At 40.3% G+C, this 22,915-nt stretch overlaps 1 protein-coding gene and 1 pseudogene across 1 annotated transcript; one reads left to right on the top strand and one right to left on the bottom strand.

Annotated features, from left to right (window-relative positions):
• Positions 1-4,799: 4,799 nt before the first annotated feature.
• Positions 4,800-7,360, bottom strand: LOC110504370 (annotated as a pseudogene).
• A 4,901-nt stretch (positions 7,361-12,261) lies between these two features.
• On the top strand, positions 12,262-22,605 carry si:dkey-27i16.2 (regulator of cell cycle RGCC-like). The gene is made up of 5 exons (XM_036970273.1): positions 12,262-12,415; positions 12,690-12,875; positions 13,752-13,832; positions 14,842-14,904; positions 21,933-22,605. The coding sequence occupies exons 1-5, from the start codon at positions 12,394-12,396 to the stop codon at positions 21,938-21,940; spliced, it is 360 nt and encodes a 119-aa protein (XP_036826168.1). The 5' UTR covers positions 12,262-12,393; the 3' UTR covers positions 21,941-22,605.
• The last annotated feature ends 310 nt before the right edge of the window (positions 22,606-22,915 follow it).

The following is a 22,915-nucleotide window of genomic DNA, read 5'->3' as shown; positions in this document are numbered from 1 at the left end:
CACACACACACACACTCTTCCACCCAAACACACACACACACACACACACACACACACACACACACACACTTCAAACCGAGCATGATTACAGGTGGAATTTCCCAAGGTGCCAAACTCCAACGTATCAACAACAAAGTTGTCAGATTTCAACATCGTTGGAAAGATTATGTGATAAGGAAATTCTCTCAACCTAACATGAAGAGGCTTCGAGAACTGACTGAACAGGGGGTGACGGCTGACAGTTGTTGTTGTGTTACCAACGCTGGGTGTAAAGTAAACATTGATTTGTGTTCTATTTCATCTTGTTGTTGCTAATTGGACATGTTACAGCATGACGTCTTTTTCATGTTGTTTCTTCTTAACTTTGTGACTCGCAGGATATGTCTTGTTTGATGTTTTCCCTCCTTATAAACAACAGTCAACAGATACTAAGGAATAAGGATCTGCCAGAGTACCTGCAGATAAGAACCGTGTCGGTTATCAGTCCTCTCCCCCGGATCATCTTCACTTCAGTAAGGTGAAACAGTCAGAACGTCTCAAAGACGTGACAAGGAGAGCAGACACAACTCCCTAGTCTATAATCACATCTGGTCTACACCACAGGCAACACAACTCCCTCTTCTATAATCACATCTGGTCTACACAACAGGCAACACGACTCCCTCTTCTATAATCACATCTGGTCTACACAACGGGCAACACAACTCCCTCTTCTATAATCACATCTGGTCTACACCACAGGCAACACAACTCCCTCTTCTATAATCACATCTGGTCTACACCACAGGCAACACAACTCCCTATTCTATAATCACATCTGGTCTACACCACAGGCAACACAACTCCCTATTCTATAATAACATCTGGTCTACACAACAGGCAACACAACTCCCTATTCTATAATCACATCTGGTCTACACCACAGGCAACACGACTCCCTCTTCAATAATCACATCTGGTCTACCCAACAGGCAACACAACTCCCTCTTCTATAATCACATCTGGTCTACACAACAGGCAACACGACTCCCTATTCTATAATCACATCTGGTCTACACAACAGGCAACACAACTCCCTATTCTATAATCACATCTGGTCTACACAACAGGCAACACAACTCCCTATTCTATAATCACATCTGGTCTACACAACAGGCAACACAACTCCCTATTCTATAATCACATCTGGTCTACACAACAGGCAACACAACTCCCTATTCTATAATCACATCTGGTCTACACCACAGGCAACACAACTCCCTCTTCTATAATCACATCTGGTCTACACCACAGGCAACACAACTCCCTATTCTATAATCACATCTGGTCTACACCACAGGCAACACAACTCCCTATTCTATAATCACATCTGGTCTACACAACAGGCAACACAACTCCCTATTCTATAATCACATCTGGTCTACACCACAGGCAACACAACTCCCTCTTCTATAATAACATCTGGTCTACACCACAGGCAACACAACTCCCTATTCTATAATCACATCTGGTCTACACAACAGGCAACACGACTCCCTCTTCTATAATCACATCTGGTCTACCCAACAGGCAACACAACTCCCTATTCTATAATCACATCTGGTCTACACAACAGGCAACACAACTCCCTATTCTATAATCACATCTGGTCTACCCAACAGGCAACACAACTCCCTCTTCTATAATCACATCTGGTCTACCCAACAGGCAACACAACTCCCTCTTCTATAATCACATCTGGTCTACACAACAGGCAACACAACTCCCTCTTCTATAATCACATCTGGTCTACCCAACAGACAACACAACTCCCTCTTCTATAATCACATTTGGTCTACCCAACAGGCAACACAACTCCCTATTCTATAATCACATCTGGTCTACACAACAGGCAACACAACTCCCTCTTCTATAATCACATCTGGTCTACACAACAGGCAACACAACTCCCTCTTCTATAATCACATTTGGTCTACACAACAGGCAACACAACTCCCTATTCTATAATCACATCTGGTCTACACAACAGGCAACACAACTCCCTATTCTATAATCACATCTGGTCTACACAACAGGCAACACAACTCCCTATTCTATAATCACATCTGGTCTACACAACAGGCAACACAACTCCCTATTCTATAATCACATCTGGTCTACACAACAGGCAACACAACTCCCTATTCTATAATCACATCTGGTCTACCCAACAGGCAACACAACTCCCTCTTCTATAATCACATCTGGTCTACCCAACAGGCAACACAACTCCCTCTTCTATAATCACATTTGGTCTACCCAACAGGCAACACAACTCCCTCTTCTATAATCACATCTGGTCTACCCAACAGGCAACACAACTCCCTCTTCTATAATCACATCTGGTCTACACAACAGGCAACACAACTCCCTCTTCTATAATCACATCTGGTCTACCCAACAGACAACACAACTCCCTCTTCTATAATCACATTTGGTCTACCCAACAGGCAACACAACTCCCTATTCTATAATCACATCTGGTCTACACAACAGGCAACACAACTCCCTATTCTATAATCACATCTGGTCTACCCAACAGGCAACACAACTCCCTCTTCTATAATCACATCTGTTCTACCCAACAGGCAACACGACTCTCTATTCTATAATCACATCTGGTCTACACAACAGGCAACACAACTCCCTCTTCTATAATCACATCTGGTCTACACAACAGGCAACATGACACGACTCGCTCTTCTATAATATCATCTGGTCTACACAACATGTCAGGGGTCTCTTCTATAATCACATCTTGTCTACACAACAGGCAACATGTCAGGGGTCTCTTCTATAATCACATCTGGTCTGCACAACAGGCAGCATGTCAGGGGTCTCTTCTGTAACGTTGTCCTGAACAGGGCCTTTGACAGGGAAGAGAGCTGACACGACTCTATTCTATAACAGACCATCACATCTGGTCTACACACTACCCTTCTAACAGTGAGCTCTGTAACATTGCACCCTTCTGATCAAGGCTCCTGACAACAGCAGAAAAACTAGTCTCCTCATTTTAGAAGTACAGTACAGTGTGTTCTGTCGTGACTGAGTGAAATGTGATCTAGCAGTACACTAGAGTGATACTGCCAAATATCAGGTGATGGAGGGAGGACTTGCTCTGTGACTTAAGATGGTGGTGTTTCTTGCCGCTGCTGCTTCTCGCCTGTCTGTTGATCCATACAAACCCTCACCCTCCCCCATCTGACCCCCCCCCCCCCCCCCCCCCCCCCCCCCCAGGTTCCACCGTCCCAGCCTCTCACCTGTCTGTTGATCCATACAAACCCTCACCCTCCCCCATCTGCCTCCCCCAGTCTTCAGGACTAGAGCTGCTCTGTGTTTCTCTCCTCACTGTCATCATTAAGGGACTAGAGCTGCTCTGTGTTTCTCTCCTCACTGTCATCATTAAGGGACTAGAGCTGCTCTGTGTTTCTCTCCTCACTGCCGTCATTAAGGGACTAGAGCTGCTCTGTGTTTCTCCCCCCTCTGTCATCATTAAGGGACTAGAGCTGCTCTGTGTTTCTCCCCCCTCTGTCATCATTAAGGGACTAGAGCTGATCTGTGTTTCTCTCCTCACTGTCGTCATTAAGGGACTAGAGCTACTCTGTGTTTCTCTCCTCACTGTTGTCATTAAGGGACTTGTGTACCATAGCTTGATACCCCACACAGACAGTTCATGGTTTTATAGCTACTTTAGGTTTACATTGAGTGACTATTCAGTTCAGCTACTGTCTACTTAGGGACACAAGTCATTTTCATGTTTTGTTTTTGTTGTTTTATCTCTTACAGAAATAAACTGCTGGTACAAACACAAACATAAATGGAGGTTTTAGTTTTCTATTTTGACATGCAACTGTCTCCCAGCTTTGAAAATACTGGATCGAAGTACAGTATGTTGGGTCTTGTTAGGCATTTTGCGTTCGGCTGACACTGGCTCACAGTATGAAGATCTGACCAGGGATTAGGGCGGCAGGTTAGAGCGGTGGTTAGTGGTTAGAGCGTTGGACTAGTAACTGAAAGGTTGCAAGTTCAAGTCCCAGAGCTGACAAGGTACAAATCTGTCGTTCTGCCCATGAACAGGCAGTTCAGAGCTGTTCACTGTTCCTAGACCGTCATTGAAAATAAGAATTTGTTCTTAACTGTCTTGTTAAATAAAAATTAGGCTAAAAATAATGGAAAGTGATATATATATATATATACATATAGATATTGTGATTAAATTCACTTTGTTTTCTTCTCTTCACTCTTTTGTACAAGACGAGTTTTGAATTTGTATCCCTTATTGATGTCTGACTCAGTTCACACAAGTTTATAATTACCTTGAATGTCTCTGATTTCATTCTCACTTACATTTTGATGAGATAAAGGCTGTCACAAATGGTACCATATTCCCTATATAGTATACTACTTTTAACCAGAGCCCTACCACAGTAGGCCACTATGTAGTGAATAGGGATTAGAGCCCTACCAAAGTAGGCCACTATGTAGTGAATAGGGATTAGAGCCCTACCAAAGTAGGCCACTATGTAGTGAATAGGGATTAGAGCCCTACCAAAGTAGGCCACTATGTAGTGAATAGGGATTAGAGCCCTACCAAAGTAGGCCACTATGTAGTGAATAGGGATTAGAGCCCTACCAAAGTAGGCCACTATGTAGTGAATAGGGATTAGAGCCCTACCAAAGTATTGGATTGTATCAGACATTTAACCAGAATGTTTCAATTTAGAATATTGAAAGAGATAGAGACTCCTTTGTGTGAAACAGTGAAAATGTATTTAATTGTAGAATTGATTTCATACTTTTTACATGGTATACAAGAAACTTCAACTAAATATAGTATAGAGTCCAGTCAGAATAAGCATCTCTCTCATTATAACACTTCTCCTGAATAATATCTAGAGTCCAGTCAGAATAAGCATCTCTCTCATTATAATGCTTCTCCTGAAAAATATCTAGAGTCCAGTCAGAATAAGCCTCTCTTTCATTATAATGCTTCTCCTGAAGAATATCTCTCCTGAATGCGTAGAGGAATCTGATTCTCATTTACCCCCCTCCTCTGCTGTCGTTCCCCTCTAGATCTCTTCCTCTGTTTCATGTATAAAACAACCGTCACCAGAAACAGACAGAGCGAGGCCACCATGATGCCCAGACCTACCAGCAGGATCAACCGGGCATGTCTGTCGCATGCGGGCGTCTCAGCTGGCTTTTCAGAGGGCGTCTGGGCCAGTCTGTAGGGCAGGGATCTGGGTAGAGTTTCCAGGTGACATGGTTCCAAGGTGTCGTTGACCAGCAGATTGACCCAGACGGTGGTGTGGAGGGGCGCTGGTTTCCCACCGTCACCATGGGCTAAGGTTACATTACCGGACCGAGTGTCCAGCTGGAAGGGACTGCTGCTGCTGTCATCGTGGTGATGGGATGATGGAGAGGTGCCCGGTGATTCCCGCGCTGCGATGGTGTATTTGATCTCCGAGTTTAACCCTGAGTCCTCGTCGATGGCGTAGATCTTGGTTACCATGGTGCCCGTGGTGGTCCCCGTGGAGATGGTGAGACACGGCAGGTTGCTGCTGGGAAGGATGACCTGGGGCTGGTTGTCGTTGACATCCTCAATGAACACTGTTACCCTGGCGACGGAGGTCAGAGGTGACGGGCGTCCGTTGTCGGTGGCGAGCAGATCTAATTCGTGGCGGTCCTGTTTCTCGCAGTCGACATCGGCCATGTAGCGCAGCGTCCCCTGGACGTTGTCTATGACGAAGGGGCCGACACTGCTGTTCACCTCCGTCACCTCCACCTCCCCGTTAAGCCTTGTGTCCACGTCCGACACCCCCATCTTCCCCACCTGGGCCAGGGGAGGTATATTCTCAGGGAGGAAGAAGATGAAGTGAGGGGTGAGGAAGTCAGGAGCGTTATCATTCTGGTCCAGGACGGTGATTGTCACCATCACGGAAGACTTTAATGGAGGAGAGCCGTTATCTCTGGCTACAACTGTCAATCTGTGAACGTCCTGTTGTTCCCTGTCCAGGAGTGCAGAAACCGTCAGCTGACCTGTGTTTTGGTCGATTCTAAAAATGACCGCCGCCATGTGTGATAGTTGGCCCAGTTTGTAGGTGACCTGCCCGTTCAGACTGCTGTCTGCGTCCTGTGCGCAGACTCTCAGCAGAGACGCCCCAGGAGGGTTATTCTCCTCTATGTCTATCAGATAGTGACTCTGGAGAAACTGTGGAGCATTATCATTCACATCCACCACCCTCACCTGGATCGCTCTCCTGGGGAAGCCCTGAGCTGCAGGCTCCCCGACACCATCACGCATCACTACAGAAACATGATATTCACTCTTCATCTCATAGGCTAAGGGCTTTGATGTCGACAGGAGGTATTTGCCATTCTGTCAGCTCAAAGAGAACGGCACCTCTCCTTCAATGGAGAGATACGATGAGCCTCTAACACTACTAGTAACCCCCGGTAGCTCTAGCAAAGCCAAGACAGTGGGGGGCTGGTTTTCCTGCAACACTATCGTCTGGTTTTGATGCTCTGCTATGAACCTGATCTTTATGCCATTTATGCCGTGTCTGCAGGGAGGCAGTGGGGGCCGCTGGCTAACACTTTCAACACCACCTCTTCTCCCCTGTCACTAACACTGTCACTGTGGCGGTCTCTGACGTCTCCTCTCAGGCTGATCAGGCCAGTGTGACTGTCCAGACTGAAGAGTTCCCTGGCCCGTTCTGAGACCTTGGGGCTGAGGGAGTAGGTAATGGCAGCGTTGGGGCCCAGGTCTAGGTCTGTGGCTCTGACCCTGGCTACTACTGTGTCTCTGGGTGATTCCGCTATAATAACCACCTTCTGGGTGCTGTCCAGGCTAAACTCTGGGCAGTTATCGTTCACGTCAGTTACTTTTATGAATAACGTTGCTGTGGCGCTTAGTGGGGTAGAACCACAGTCTGTGGCCACTAGAGTCATCTCATGAAGATCCTGCTTCTCGCGGTCTAGTCCTTGTCGCACAACCAAAAACAAAATGGCTGCTTCTTCTTCTACTGTCACACTGAAAAACCCACCATCTCCCTCTAGGTGGTACTGCAGCTGTCCGTTACGTCCCATGTCACTGTCTTCTGCCTGGTCGTCCAATAAGAAACTGGTGGGGACAGCCGCATCCTCAGAGACACTCAGATGGATCTCAGTGTTGTCAAAGTGAGGAGCCGTGGTCATTGATGTGCTCTACGACCACCATGAACTTCACCAGCTCTGCCTCAGGGCCCACGATGGCATCGTGTGGGACGATACACTCCCCAGCCTGAGGTTGGTCAGGACACAGGGCCTCTCGGTCCATCCTGCGATAGAGAGATAGTTTCTTTATCAGCAGCAGCTATACATTACAAGCATACAACAGCAATAAACATCAAAGTGCAACAATCCATCCAGTCATGTAAATAAATAGTCAAAAGGTCCTGTCGGCCACCAGATCATCTAGAATGAGTTACAATAAATAACCACCTGTGGTCGGAGGTGTAGACATCCCCTGTCCCCTGGTCCACCCTGAGGTAGACCTGGGTCAGGGGCTGGTAGAGGGGGGGGGGGGGGGGGGGGATGTGGACCCCATGGACCCGACCCGGACCCCAGCTCCTCTGGAACCGAGAACTGAACGGAACCATAGCCTGAGATGGAACATGACAAGTACGTTCTAAAGGAGAACATAGAAGTGGAAAACGTGACTTGGAACACTAGAAGACATTGGTGTGAAGTAAACTACTGATATGTACCATGTTCTAAAGGAGAACCCGAATAGGGAACCTAAAACACTGGAGAACATTGTTGTGAGGTTGGAAAAACATTCATATGAGGAAATGATCCTCCTTGGAAGGCTATGAAGGAAACAGCTTCCTTTTGTGATCTATTATTAACAGTGGCATTACTAGCTCAGTGGTTACTGTAAAAGAAGGGACTGTGCCGTGTCCTAAATGGCACCGTATTCCCTATTTAGTGCACTTCTTTTGATCAGCGCCAAAGGGTAAAAAGGGTGCACTATTTAGGGAATAGGGTGGCATTGGGGACGCAGTGGGACTGTAATATAATCTGGGGGATCTCACCCTCTTTTTCCTTACTGTTCAAACCTACTGCACCATGACTAATGGCAAAACATGCTTGTGGAATTATATTTAAAAAAAACATTTAACAAAACATACACACACATAATTTATATGACAATTTACATATTTACATGATGATGTTCCATGTTAATAGTGAATAATAGCTATCATCAAGCATTGTTTTTTTTTTTTTTTAAATCTAATGATTTTTACAGTAATTTTTACAGTAATTAGCATAGACCATTACAAGATATGACATGACAGATCAATTGCCCTATGGTTTATTAAGTGATAAAGTGACTGACTAATGGTTGACTGACCTGAAGGAGTCCCGCCCAGGTCATAGTATCATCTGTCACATGGCCCGTAGCCTCCACACATGACACCTGTCCGGGTTACCTCTGCCTGTCCGGGTTACCTCTGCCTGTCCGGGTTACCTCTGCCTGTCCGGGTTACCTCTGCCTCCACCACTGCTAAGAGTAGGGAGGAGAACTGGGAGGTAGCTGTACCTGTAGCCTACCTGGGTACAGTTAACACCCTCTCCTTCTCTCCCACCCCTCCCACCTGTCACTCTGCCAGACTAGTGTAGGGAGGAAGACTGGGGCTGGATCCCTGTAGCCTACCTGGGTACAGTTAACACCCTCTCCTTCTCTCCCACCCCTCCCACCTGTCACTCTGCCAGACTAGTGTAGGGAGGAAGACTAGGGCTGGATCCCTGTAGCCTACCTGGGAACTGCTGTGCCAACACTCACACACCTTGTGCCCCTCCCACTACAGGTAACCTAATAAGCTGATTGAACAGTGTGTAGCAGCCAATCAGAACAACTGGTTACTCAGTATTCTTTTCCTTCTTCCTGTAGCGTTTTTCTCTGGTTTAGTGGTTTGAGGAATTGACTAATTGAAAGTAAATGTAAAAGGATTATCTGAATGGTTCTGGTGAACGGAACAACAGAATATGAGATGTTAGATATGACATACAACAGGATTATCTGAATGGTTCTGGTGAACGGAACAACGGAACAACGGAATATGAGATGTTAGATATGACATACAACAGGATTATCTGAATGGTTCTGGTGAACGGAACAACAGAATTTGAGATGTTAGATATGATATACAACAGGATTATCTGAATGGTTCTGGTGAACGGAACAACAGAATATGAGATGTTAGATATGATATACAACAGGATTATCTGAATGGTTCTGGTGAACGGAACAACAGAACAACAGAATATGAGATGTTAGATATGACATACAAAAGGTTCTTCTCTGTAACCGTGGTAACATACCTACTGTTATACATGATGAGAAAGAAGTCCGTTTTAGGGAAAGTTATTCTACCACAAAGTTCCAATTCCACCTGTGTCAACTGTGGCCACAAATGGCAAGTGATCACTGTGGTCACAGAGTGCTTCCCCAATTCTAAAATTGGCCAACTAAAAATAGAAATATAACTCTAAAAGGGCTATAATCTTTCCTCCCCAGATGTGTAGTGTGTGTCTATGTTGTTCATACAACCAGTAAATCAGTCAGTAGGACAGAGGTCTGCGTTGGCATTGACATGAATTGTAACGTTTCATTCTCACTTATTGAGTGACCCCTGTTGGTTGGTTAGCATAGTTTCAGGTGACTTTACAATAATGGGCCTTTACAGTGAAAATACTTGGGGGTTAATTTACAAAAATCATGATAAGAAGTAACTTTATAATTAGACATTTAAGGTGGGCTAATGTTAGTAAATATGCTTTCCTGGGAAAACAGCAATATGATAGACAGATTGGCTGTTTATAATAGATAATAGGCAACAGTAGCCCTACAATTTATTACAAAAAGGTTGAAATCATAGATCAAATATTTTAGCAAAATCGCATCATTCTGTTCTTTAATTTCCTTCCGAGATGATTTTTGTGACCCATTGAAAACACCGTGAGTTGTACAGGGCCATCAACAGAGTTGAATCTCAGGGCTCAGTCCTGAAAACCAGGGGCTGAGGGGTTTGTGTTCTGAGAAAAAAATTGCCCTTTCTAAAAATAATTTCTGCAACTCTACGTCATTTTACATGACTGGAGACATTACAATAATATTTCTTTATAAGATGTCAAACTATTCTGACATTTACACACTGAGATCAATAAAACGAACGACCTATGTCTTAAATGCGACCAAGCGCATTGGTCAATGAAAAGAGTGGATACACTGATTTTATGCCTACAATATGAGGAGGAAATTATCCACCAATTTTCCAGTGGCACTCACCTATTCAAACAGATTTTTCCCCGCAATTGTATTTTGAAATATTGCGAAATACCGTCCAGCTGCTGCCTGCTGTTTCATTGACAGCCACAACTTATTGACAGCCACAACTCAACAATCAGCTGTTATATATTTGCCACCGCCTATTTGCGGGATTCCAGACTGTAGACGAGCCCTGTGCGCTCATAATGTGACAAAACACAATCTAAAGCATTTAATTTAAATTTTAAATACACTATTGATCCTCTGAGGCTAAATTATACTAGTGTAGCATTTGACATGATTTTATTTAGAGACAGGAGTAATTATATCATTTGACAAACGTATTTCATTTTATCTACAGCACTTCCAGCACCCCTTCCTGCAGCGCTATGTTTTCTTCCATGTTCCAAGGCCAAATAAATGAATCAACACTTCTTCTTATTCATTCAATCGATTGTGATCAGTAACCCCATATGAGGTTATTGTGTAGGTAGGCCTACTGTTACTATAATACTTCAAATAATCTATCAGCAAGTAGCCTAGCCTACAATTACGAAAATAAATTCAGTAGGCTGTCAATGAAACCAGTAGTGGTTTCAGCTATATTGTTATTGAAACGTCGTATACCATATGACCTTGTTAAACAATAAAAGCACATGTCAAATGACTTGAATAGCCAATGGGAAAAGTGTACAAATGTGTATTCGCATCAGTAGGCTAAGTGACTGAAATGCATCAGGAAAGTATTGGAAGGTTCAGGAAAACATCAGGGAAGCTCATAAAGTAGACTGTAGTCGCGTGTAGAGAAGAGCTGCCTTGCTTTATATAGCGAGACTAATGATCCTGAGCACTCACCTCAATTTAGCTGACATTTCCCAGTCTAATTTTAACCAAATATCCAAACGGACATTCAGTGAAAACTAAAATCGGAGTTTCCATGCTTGTCTCAAGGCAGTCCCAATCAAAACGGTGCTGGAATCACCAGTTGACCACACATGGCAATTGATTTTCAGTTATTATAACCAGTGGTGTAGTGCTGTTTGTTTCAGGTAGTCTATTAATCCATCGTTTCTGAATGAAAGTTGGTACCGACATGACGCCTATTGTATAAAATAATTTTAGAATATACATACAATACAACATCCAAATTGCATGATTGTCTATGTCTACACATACTGTAAGAGGCTAAAGGAACATTGTCTCCTTTTAAAAATCCCAAAACACCAAATGAGGCCTACCTTATTATAAATGAGGTCATTATCACTGTCAATCATGAATGATAATTCTTCACGTTTTACAGGTGAAACGTCCGTGCTGCATGCATGCCAACCATTTGATCCCAGTCAGTTTCATGGGAATAGGCATTTTGATCTTCTTGGATGATGTAAGGGTGACTAACAGGCCTAACGAATCAGATGTTGAGAGCAAAAAAATATATATATATTTCAGAACAATCATCCTAAATTGTTACAAGAAATGACATGGTGTTTTTGGTATAAGTGTAGCCTGACATTATCATGCTATTATATTCTGTTTGTTATGTAGAATACTAATGAATCATTAAGTGACCTTGCGAGACACAGCACCATTCTGAGAAGTGCATATAATGGTTGGATGGCTTTGGAAGTTTCACAAAACCACAGTTCCATTACCTAAGTGGTGCATTCAGTTGACTACAATTTATTTTTACACCATTGCAGCATCAGCGCAAAAATATTTGTGGCGTAAGCCCCGAAAGCTAGGTCCTGGTGACGTTCAGGGAGTTGCATAAGCATCTATCTCGGGGTTTTCTGAGACTGTTCCGTTCATTAATTTTCCCTCTCCCTTTACTGTTACTTTCGAGACGCCCACTCACTACTGTACCACAGAAGCCGCGCGCAGTGACCTGATTGGGTGCTGCAGAGAGCGTCTTTTCCGGTTGTGAGTAGAGTCTATGGAGGCTTTATAAACAGAAGACCCCACCTATCAACTTGAAACTTCACTTCTTGAACAGTTTCTGTCTTCTATAAGTCATAGACGCACAATTCCAGCTTTTCAGAATGTCTACAGAGAACTTTTCAGGCGAGTCTTGAGCGTTGAATTGATTTTTTTACATTTTTATTATTAGGCTATTGATTATTGCAGCGTTGTTCATTGTATTTTATTCCTGCTGTTGAAGATTTAATGTGGATTGATTTTGTTTGGTATACAATTTAGTTTTTAATGGCAAATTTTGAAAAACTTTGAATCTCTTTAGTCCTATTATTAATAGGCTGATTAAAATAAACGTGTAAAATAATTCATGAATTGAATTATTCCCACTCTAATTTAAACCATTTTCTAAATCCCCTATCAGACTTGGAGCTGGAGCTAACTGATCTGCTCCAGGAGTTCGCTGACGTGGTTGAGGAGTTGAGAGAGCCTTCCCAAAGCGTTCCGTACGAATACGAGCTGCTCTTGTCTGAAGCCAAACGGCGCACCGGGCTAGGGGACGACGGCTCAGTGGTCAGTGACAGCGGCGTGGAGGACAATAGTGACTGCAGTGAGTAGCCTTTAGGTTTAAACCTTTATGGTCGTGTGTCCCATACATGCGTGGGGTTTGTGCGTAAACGATGACTCAGATGGAGAATATGCCTATGGGTAGCCGCGTGTTGAGCCCCTTTCCTCAACCCACACTTGACATCTTTTTTTTTACTGGCGACAGCATCGGTTCACGAACATGCATCAACTTTACATGAAATTAGAGAATCACACAAAATAACACTATTTCAACTAATGCACGTTTTCTCCATGACATCTAATGGATTTGTATTACTGTCTGTGGATGAAGGGTTGCGTTATCTTATTTAACACATCATTCAATCTGAAAGTTATATTCAACATTAGCTACCAGAATGGTCTGCTGTAGCTCAGTTGGTAGAGCTTGGAGTTTGAAATGCCAGGGTTGTGGTTTTGATTCCTGGGGTCACCCATATGTAAAATGTATGCAGGTATGCTTTGGATCAAGTGTCTACCGAATGGCTTATATTTAATCAATAAGGCCTGAGAGGGTGTGGTATATGGCCAAATACCAGGCTCAGGGCTCTTCTTATGCACAACTGCTTGGCTCCAGATCTGGTATAGTCATATACCACAAACCCCCCGAGGTGCCTTATTGCTATTATAAACTGGTTACCAACGTAATTAGAGCAGTAAAAATATATGTTTTCTCATACCTGTGGTATACAGCTTTCAGCCAATCAGCATTCAGGGCTTGAACCACTCAGTTTATAATATGTATTAGTTGTGCCACGTGTGGATGTGTTCTTGTGGTCTAACCTCTCTCTCTCTCTCTCTCTCTCTCTCTCTCTCTCTCTCTCTCTCTCTCTCTCTCTCTCTCTCTCTCTCTCTCTCTCCCTCTCTCCCTCTCTCCCTCCAGGCAGTGAGACGTTTCTGGGTAACAGTTTGAACGCCAGCGAAGAAGAGATCCACACTGCAGGCATAACAGTGATGCCCAAAGGTAAGGAGACCAATACCATTACATCTCAACCCATCACCATGTAAACTAGCTCGGAGCTATCTAACCAGATGGAGTTGTAGTAGGACATTACTATCAGTCCATACACAGATCACTACCACTTTCACACAGATAATTAGAGCATTTACAATAGATCACTATTGATTTGAGTTTACACAACAAAGCTGGGCCGCTGTGCTTCTACAGCCTGTCTCCTGCAGGGCTATTGAGCCTCATCATTGGGTGGTGGAGCGGGGGTTTAGGGTAGGAGCAGCTGTGTGTGGCTGGGTGAAAGGGGGCCACATTGTCTAATGTAGATGATGGAATAATGTTCATTGAAAGACCACAGAGTGCTGGTTGAGGGGGCACCAGTCTGTCTGTCTCCATTATACTGGCACACGTGGCACTACTTAAGACATACATTAGACATACATAACACTACTTAAGACATACATTATACATACATAACACTACGTAAGATACATACATTTGACTTACATAACATTACTTAAGCGATGCATTAGACATACATAGCAATACATAAAGCATACATAAGCCATACATAAGCTAAACATAACACTAGAATATCCACGTCAGTCAGTCTAAGGTGTGCTGCAGGCGCCTCACTGGCTCAGTGGAGTTTTATATTATGGGCTGTTTAAGAGGAGATTTTTTATAAAACAGCTGAATAAGAGTCTGTGAATCTTATTTTCCATCTTGGTTAAACCAGGGGTTGTGTCCTGACTCCTTCATTGTGTTCCAAATGGTACCCTATTTCCTATATAGTCCACTACATTTAACCAGGGCCCTAAGGGCTCTAGGGAATAGGGTGACATTTGGGATGCAGGTTCTTCTTATATAATTCTGGGAGTTGGATCCCATTTCCTGCTCTGGTCCAAAGGAGGAAATGCCAGTGAACATAGAGCTGCTACTGCTGCATCTCTCCACAGAAATGTTCCATTCAACCACTCTGGTTTTCTCCATTCTCACATGCTCTCCCTTTTCTCTTCAGCCAGAATGGGAGACACAGGAGACCTACAGAGATTCATCGACAGTTTGGACCGGGAACTTGCTGGTATGCATCTCAAAACAAAACAAAAATCCTCCACAGCTGGACAATCTCTTTATATCTCTTTAGTCTAGTGTTTCAATCTCTTTATATCTCTAGTGTAGTGTTTCAATCTCTTTATATATCTTTAGTCTAGTGTTTCAATCTCTTTATATCTCTTTAGTCTAGTGTTTCAATCTCTTTATATCTCTAGTGTAGTGTTTCAATCTCTTTATATATCTTTAGTCTAGTGTTTCAATCTCTTTATATATCTTTAGTCTAGTGTTTCAATCTCTTTATATATCTCTAGTCTAGTGTTTCAATCTCTTTATATATCTTTAGTCTAGTGTTTCAATCTCTTTATATCTCTTTAGTCTAATGTTTCAATCTCTTTATATATCTTTAGTCTAGTGTTTCAATCTCTTTATATATCTTTAGTCTAGTGTTTCAATCTCTTTATATAGCTCTAGTGTAGTGTTTCAATCTCTTTATATATATTTAGTCTAGTGTTTCAATCTCTTTATATATCTTTAGTCTAGTGTTTCAATCTCTTTATATATCTCTAGTGTAGTGTTTCAATCTCTTTATATATCTTTAGTCTAGTGTTTCAATCTCTTTATATCTCTTTAGTCTAGTGTTTCAATCTCTTTATATATCTCTAGTGTAGTGTTTCAATCTCTTTATATATCTTTAGTCTAGTGTTTCAATCTCTTTAAATATCTCTAGTCTAGTGTTTCAATCTCTTTATATATCGTTAGTCTAGTGTTTCAATCTCTTTATATCTCTTTAGTCTAGTGTTTCAATCTCTTTATATATCTCTAGTGTAGTGTTTCAATCTATTTATATATCTTTAGTCTAGTGTTTCAATCTCTTTATATCTCTTTAGTCTAGTGTTTCAATCTCTTTATATCTCTAGTGTAGTGTTTCAATCTCTTTATATATCTTTAGTCTAGTGTTTCAATCTCTTTATATCTCTTTAGTCTAGTGTTTCAATCTCTTTATATCTCTAGTGTAGTGTTTCAATCTCTTTATATATCTTTAGTCTAGTGTTTCAATCTCTTTATATATCTTTAGTCTAGTGTTTCAATCTCTTTATATATCTCTAGTCTAGTGTTTCAATCTCTTTATATATCTTTAGTCTAGTGTTTCAATCTCTTTATATCTCTTTAGTCTAATGTTTCAATCTCTTTATATATCTTTAGTCTAGTGTTTCAATCTCTTTATATATCTTTAGTCTAGTGTTTCAATCTCTTTATATAGCTCTAGTGTAGTGTTTCAATCTCTTTATATATATTTAGTCTAGTGTTTCAATCTCTTTATATATCTTTAGTCTAGTGTTTCAATCTCTTTATATATCTCTAGTGTAGTGTTTCAATCTCTTTATATATCTTTAGTCTAGTGTTTCAATCTCTTTATATCTCTTTAGTCTAGTGTTTCAATCTCTTTATATATCTCTAGTGTAGTGTTTCAATCTCTTTATATATCTTTAGTCTAGTGTTTCAATCTCTTTAAATATCTCTAGTCTAGTGTTTCAATCTCTTTATATATCTTTAGTCTAGTGTTTCAATCTCTTTATATCTCTTTAGTCTAGTGTTTCAATCTCTTTATATATCTCTAGTGTAGTGTTTCAATCTATTTATATATCTTTAGTCTAGTGTTTCAATCTCTTTATATCTCTTTAGTCTAGTGTTTCAATCTCTTTATATATCTCTAGTCTAGTGTTTCAATCTCTTTATATATCTTTAGTCTAGTGTTTCAATCTCTTTATATCTCTTTAGTCTAGTCTTTCAATCTCTTTATATCTCTTTAGTCTAGTGTTTCAATCTCTTTATATATCTTTAGTCTAGTGTTTCAATCTCTTTATATATCTCTAGTGTAGTGTTTCAATCTCTTTATATATCTTTAGTCTAGTGTTTCAATCTCTTTATATCTCTTTAGTCTAGTGTTTCAATCTCTTTATATATCTTTAGTCTAGTGTTTCAATCTCTTTATATATCTTTAGTCTAGTGTTTCAATCTCTTTATATCTCTTTAGTCTAGTGTTTCAATCTCTTTATATGTCTCTAGTGTAGTGTTTCAATCTCTTTATATATCTCTTTAGTCTAGTGTTTCAATCTCTTTATATCTCTTTAGTCTAGTGTTTCAATCTCTTTATATATCTTTAGTCTAGTGTTTCAATCTCTTTATATATCTTTAGTCTAGTGTTTCAATCTCTTTATATCTCTTTAGTCTAGTGTTTCAATCTCTTTATATATCTCTAGTGTAGTGTTTCAATCTCTTTATATATCTTTAGTCTAGTGTTTCAATCTCTTTATATCTCTTTAGTCTAATGTTTCAATCTCTTTATATATCTTTAGTCTAGTGTTTCAATCTCTTTATATATCTCTAGTGTAGTGTTTCAATCTCTTTATATATCTTTAGTCTAGTGTTTCAATCTCTTTATATATCTCTAGTGTAGTGTTTCAATCTCTTTATATATCTCTTTAGTCTAGTGTTTCAATCTCTTTATATCTCTTTAGTCTAGTGTTTCAATCTCTTTATATATCTCTAGTGTAGTGTTTCAATCTCTTTATATATCTTTAGTCTAGTGTTTCAATCTCTTTATATCTCTTTAGTCTAATGTTTCAATCTCTTTATATATCTTTAGTCTAGTGTTTCAATCTCTTTATATATCTCTAGTCTAGTGTTTCAATCTCTTTATATATCTTTAGTCTAGTGTTTCAATCTCTTTATATATCTCTAGTGTAGTGTTTCAATCTCTTTATATATATTTAGTCTAGTGTTTCAATCTCTTTATATCTCTTTAGTCTAGTGTTTCAATCTCTTTATATATCTTTAGTCTAGTGTTTCAATCTCTTTATATATCTCTAGTGTAGTGTTTCAATCTCTTTATATATATTTAGTCTAGTGTTTCAATCTCTTTATATCTCTTTAGTCTAGTGTTTCAATCTCTTTATGTATCTCTAGTGTAGTGTTTCAATCTCTTTATATATCTTTAGTGTAGTGTTTCAATCTCTTTATATATCTCTAGTCTAGTGTTTCAATCTCTTTATATATCTTTAGTCTAGTGTTTCAATCTCTTTATATCTCTTTAGTCTAGTGTGTCAATCTCTTTATATCTCTTTAGTCTAGTGTTTCAATCTCTTTATATATCTTTAGTCTAGTGTTTTAATCTCTTTATATATCTCTAGTGTAGTGTTTCAATCTCTTTATATATCTCTTTAGTCTAGTGTTTCAATCTCTTTATATCTCTTTAGTCTAGTGTTTCAATCTCTTTATATATCTCTAGTGTAGTGTTTCAATCTCTTTATATATCTTTAGTCTAGTGTTTCAATCTCTTTATATCTCTTTAGTCTAATGTTTCAATCTCTTTATATATCTTTAGTCTAGTGTTTCAATCTCTTTATATATCTCTAGTGTAGTGTTTCAATCTCTTTATATATCTTTAGTCTAGTGTTTCAATCTCTTTATATATCTCTAGTGTAGTGTTTCAATCTCTTTATATATATTTAGTCTAGTGTTTCAATCTCTTTATATCTCTTTAGTCTAGTGTTTCAATCTCTTTATATCTCTTTAGTCTAGTGTGTCAATCTCTTTATATCTCTTTAGTCTAGTGTTTCAATCTCTTTATATATCTTTAGTATAGTGTTTCAATCTCTTTATATATCTCTAGTGTAGTGTTTCAATCTCTTTATATATATTTAGTCTAGTGTTTCAAATCTCTTTATATCTCTTTAGTCTAGTGTTTCAATCTCTTTATATATCTTTAGTCTAGTGTTTCAATCTCTTTATATATCTTTAGTCTAGTGTTTCAATCTCTTTATATATCTCTAGTGTAGTGTTTCAATCTCTTTATATATATTTAGTCTAGTGTTTCAAATCTCTTTATATCTCTTTAGTCTAGTGTTTCAATCTCTTTATATATCTTTAGTCTAATGTTTCAATCTCTTTATATATCTTTAGTCTAGTGTTTCAATCTCTTTATATATCTCTAGTGTAGTGTTTCAATCTCTTTATATATCTTTAGTCTAGTGTTTCAATCTCTTTATATATCTCTAGTGTAGTGTTTCAATCTCTTTATATATATTTAGTCTAGTGTTTCAATCTCTTTATATATCTTTAGTCTAGTGTTTCAATCTCTTTATATCTCTTTAGTCTAGTGTGTCAATCTCTTTATATCTCTTTAGTCTAGTGTTTCAATCTCTTTATATATCTTTAGTCTAGTGTTTCAATCTCTTTATATATCTCTAGTGTAGTGTTTCAATCTCTTTATATATATTTAGTCTAGTGTTTCAAATCTCTTTATATCTCTTTAGTCTAGTGTTTCAATCTCTTTATATATCTTTAGTCTAGTGTTTCAATCTCTTTATATATCTTTAGTCTAGTGTTTCAATCTCTTTATATATCTCTAGTGTAGTGTTTCAATCTCTTTATATATATATTTAGTCTAGTGTTTCAATCTCTTTATATCTCTTTAGTCTAGTGTTTCAATCTCTTTATATATCTTTAGTCTAGTGTTTCAATCTCTTTATATATCTCTAGTGTAGTGTTTCAATCTCTTTATATATCTTTAGTCTAGTGTTTCAATCTCTTTATATCTCTTTAGTCTAGTGTTTCAATCTCTTTATATCCCTTTAGTGGGGTGGCAGGTAGGCTAGTGGTTAGAGTGTTGGACTAGTAACCGAAAGGTTGGAAGATCAAATCCTTGAGCTGACAAGGTAAAATCTGTTGTTATGCCCCTGAACAAGGCCGTTAACCCACTGTTCCCACTGTGCCGTCATTGAAAATAAGAATTTGTTCTTAACTGACTTGCCTAGTTAAATAAAGGTAAAATAGGCTAGTGTTTCTATCTCTTTAGTCTAGTGTTTCAATGCCAGCTGAGGTCAGTTTATTTTCTATAGGTCTTTAATATTATTCATTTATTTACTTCTAGTTAGGCCTTTAATATTATCAATTTCCTTTTCCATTGAAATGCTAACACGTAGAGCAGCTCGTAGCCAGTAACCTACAAGCCGCATAGTGCACTGCTTTTGACCAGAGCCCTATGAGGTAATAAAGCCCTATGAGGGAATAGGGTGCCATTTGGAACTCAAACTGGGTCTCATCCTTGTAGTATCCAGCTGAATCACAGCTCCTCTAGTGTCTAAATGCAGTATCCAGCTGAATCACAGCTCCTCTAGTGTCTAAATGCAGTATCCAGCTGAATCACAGCTCCTCTAGTGTCTAAATGCAGTATCCAGCTGAATCACAGCTCCTCTAGTGTCTAAATGCAGTATCCAGCTGAATCACAGCTCCTCTAGTGTCTAAATACAGTATCCAGCTGAATCACAGCTCCTCTAGTGTCTAAATGCAGTATCCAGCTGAATCACAGCTCCTCTAGTGTCTAAATACAGTATCCAGCTGAATCACAGCTCCTCTAGTGTCTAAATGCAGTATCCAGCTGAATCACAGCTCCTCTAGTGTCTAAATGCAGTATCCAGCTGAATCACAGCTCCTCTAGTGTCTAAATGCAGTATCCAGCTGAATCCCAGCTCCTCTAGTGAATAAATGCAGTATCCAGCTGAATCACAGCTCATCTGGTGTCTAAATGCAGTATCCAGCTGAATCACAGCTCCTCTAGTGTCTAAATGCAGTATCCAGCTGAATCACAGCTCCTCTGGTGTCTAAATGCAGTATCCAGCTGAATCCCAGCTCCTCTAGTGTCTAAATGCAGTATCCAGCTGAATCACAGCTCCTCTAGTGTCTAAATGCAGTATCCAGCTGAATCCCAGCTCCTCTAGTGAATAAATGCAGTATCCAGCTGAATCACAGCTCCTCTAGTGTCTAAATGCAGTATCCAGCTGAATCACAGCTCCTCTAGTGTCTAAATGCAGTATCCAGCTGAATCACAGCTCCTCTAGTGTCTAAATGCAGTATCCAGCTGAATCACAGCTCCTCTAGTGTCTAAATGCAGTATCCAGCTGAATCCCAGCTCCTCTAGTGAATAAATGCAGTATCCAGCTGAATCCCAGCTCCTCTAGTGTCTAAATGCAGTATCCAGCTGAATCACAGCTCCTCTAGTGTCTAAATGCAGTATCCAGCTGAATCACAGCTCCTCTAGTGTCTAAATGCAGTATCCAGCTGAATCACAGCTCCTCTAGTGTCTAAATGCAGTATCCAGCTGAATCCCAGATCTCCTCTAGTGTCTAAATGCAGTATCCAGCTGAATACCAGATCTCCTCTAGTGTCTAAATGCAGTATCCAGCTGAATCCCAGCTCCTCTAGTGAATAAATGCAATATCCAGCTGAATCCCAGCTCCTCTAGTGTCTAAATGCAGTATCCAGCTGAATCGCAGCTCCTCTAGTGTCTAAATGCAGTATCCAGCTGAATCCCAGCTCCTCTAGTGAATAAATGCAATATCCAGCTGAATCCCAGCTCCTCTAGTGTCTAAATGCAGTATCCAGCTGAATCGCAGCTCCTCTAGTGTCTAAATGCAGTATCCAGCTGAATCCCAGCTCCTCTAGTGAATAAATGCAGTATCCAGCTGAATCCCAGCTCCTCTAGTGAATAAATGCAGTATCCAGCTGAATCCCAGATCTCCTCTAATGTCTAAATGCAGTATCCAGCTGAATCCCAGATCTCCTCTAGTGTCTAAATGCCATGTCTGCAGGGTTGAGGTGGGCTATCTACACACCCTCCAGTGATAGTAGTCTACAGTACATGACTATCTTACCACTATCAGCAGAGAGGCAGTGCTGTTTGAGAACACACAGAGACGAAGATACACACACACACACACACACACACACACACACACACACACACACACACACACACACACACACACACACACACACACACACACACACACACACACACACACACACACACACACACACACACACACAAACACACACACACACACACACACACACACACACACACACACATACACATACACACCGTGTTATCAGACACAGATAAGTGCTGTTCCCGATGAATCATAACTGTCCTCGGCATCTGTACCAGACTGCTGCATGCTAATGACTGTGCGTTTGTTTGTGTCTGTCTGACAGAGATGTGAGCGGAGAGACGGAGAGAGATGCGGAGAGACGGAGACTGAGAGAGAGAGCTGCTGAGACCACGGGGAGAGCGGAGAGAACAGACCAGAGGCTGCACGACTGGCTACCTGTGAACACACAACCACACTGATCTAAAACAGTTCTGTTCTGTTCGGAGAAAGCCAGCTCTCTCTTGGCCAATTTGGGGGGGGGGAAAGGATAAACATGAGGAATTAAAAGAGCATCATGTTCCAATATCTAGAACACCACTGGACCTGAGGTGGTAGACTACATCCCTTCCCTCAGACTGGCGACGTATTCACACCTAAATCATGCTGTTTTATAGTCAACGTGAATCTCTTCAATAGGAGAACATGATGTGTGTGAAATGGCATCCAAGTACAACACTTGCTAATCACAAGATCTATAGTGGGAAACGTAGGGTCTATGCCAACCTGCTGTTTCCTGATGGAAGGCCTTATAATAGTGACACCCGTTGTCCTCATCACAACCCAATGTGTTAGACCTCCCCCGTGTATAGTCATTCTTCAAAATGAGTTTTATATTGTAAAGTCGAAAGTGATGTACAGTATTATATTGTCTATACTACAAACAGACCACTGCCTAACCTGATGATGATGATGATGATGATGATTTTTGTACAGATGAATAAAGATAGTTAAAAAAACTAACCTTTGCTGTATTTTTAAGTTATTTAAGAGCAATTGAATAATCTAAAAACAAGTGGGTGGAAAATGTACAGTGAAAAGTAAGTGAGCAAAATGTAATTTCACATGATATCATTAATCAATCAATCAAGGAATCAAATGTATTCATAAAGGCCATTTTACATCAGCCGATGTCACAAAGTGCTATACAGAAACCCAGCCTAAATCCCCAAACAGCAAGCAATGCTGATGTAGAAGCACGGTGGCTAGGAAAAACTCCCTAGAATGGCAGAAACCTAGGAAGAAACCTAGAAAGAAATCAGGCTCTGA

This window comes from Oncorhynchus mykiss, chromosome 31, assembly GCF_013265735.2.
Source record: "Oncorhynchus mykiss isolate Arlee chromosome 31, USDA_OmykA_1.1, whole genome shotgun sequence".
Classification (NCBI taxonomy): Eukaryota; Metazoa; Chordata; class Actinopteri; order Salmoniformes; family Salmonidae; genus Oncorhynchus; species Oncorhynchus mykiss.
Note: the sequence above shows the minus strand (reverse complement) of the source record. Positions and strands in the feature narration are given on the sequence as shown.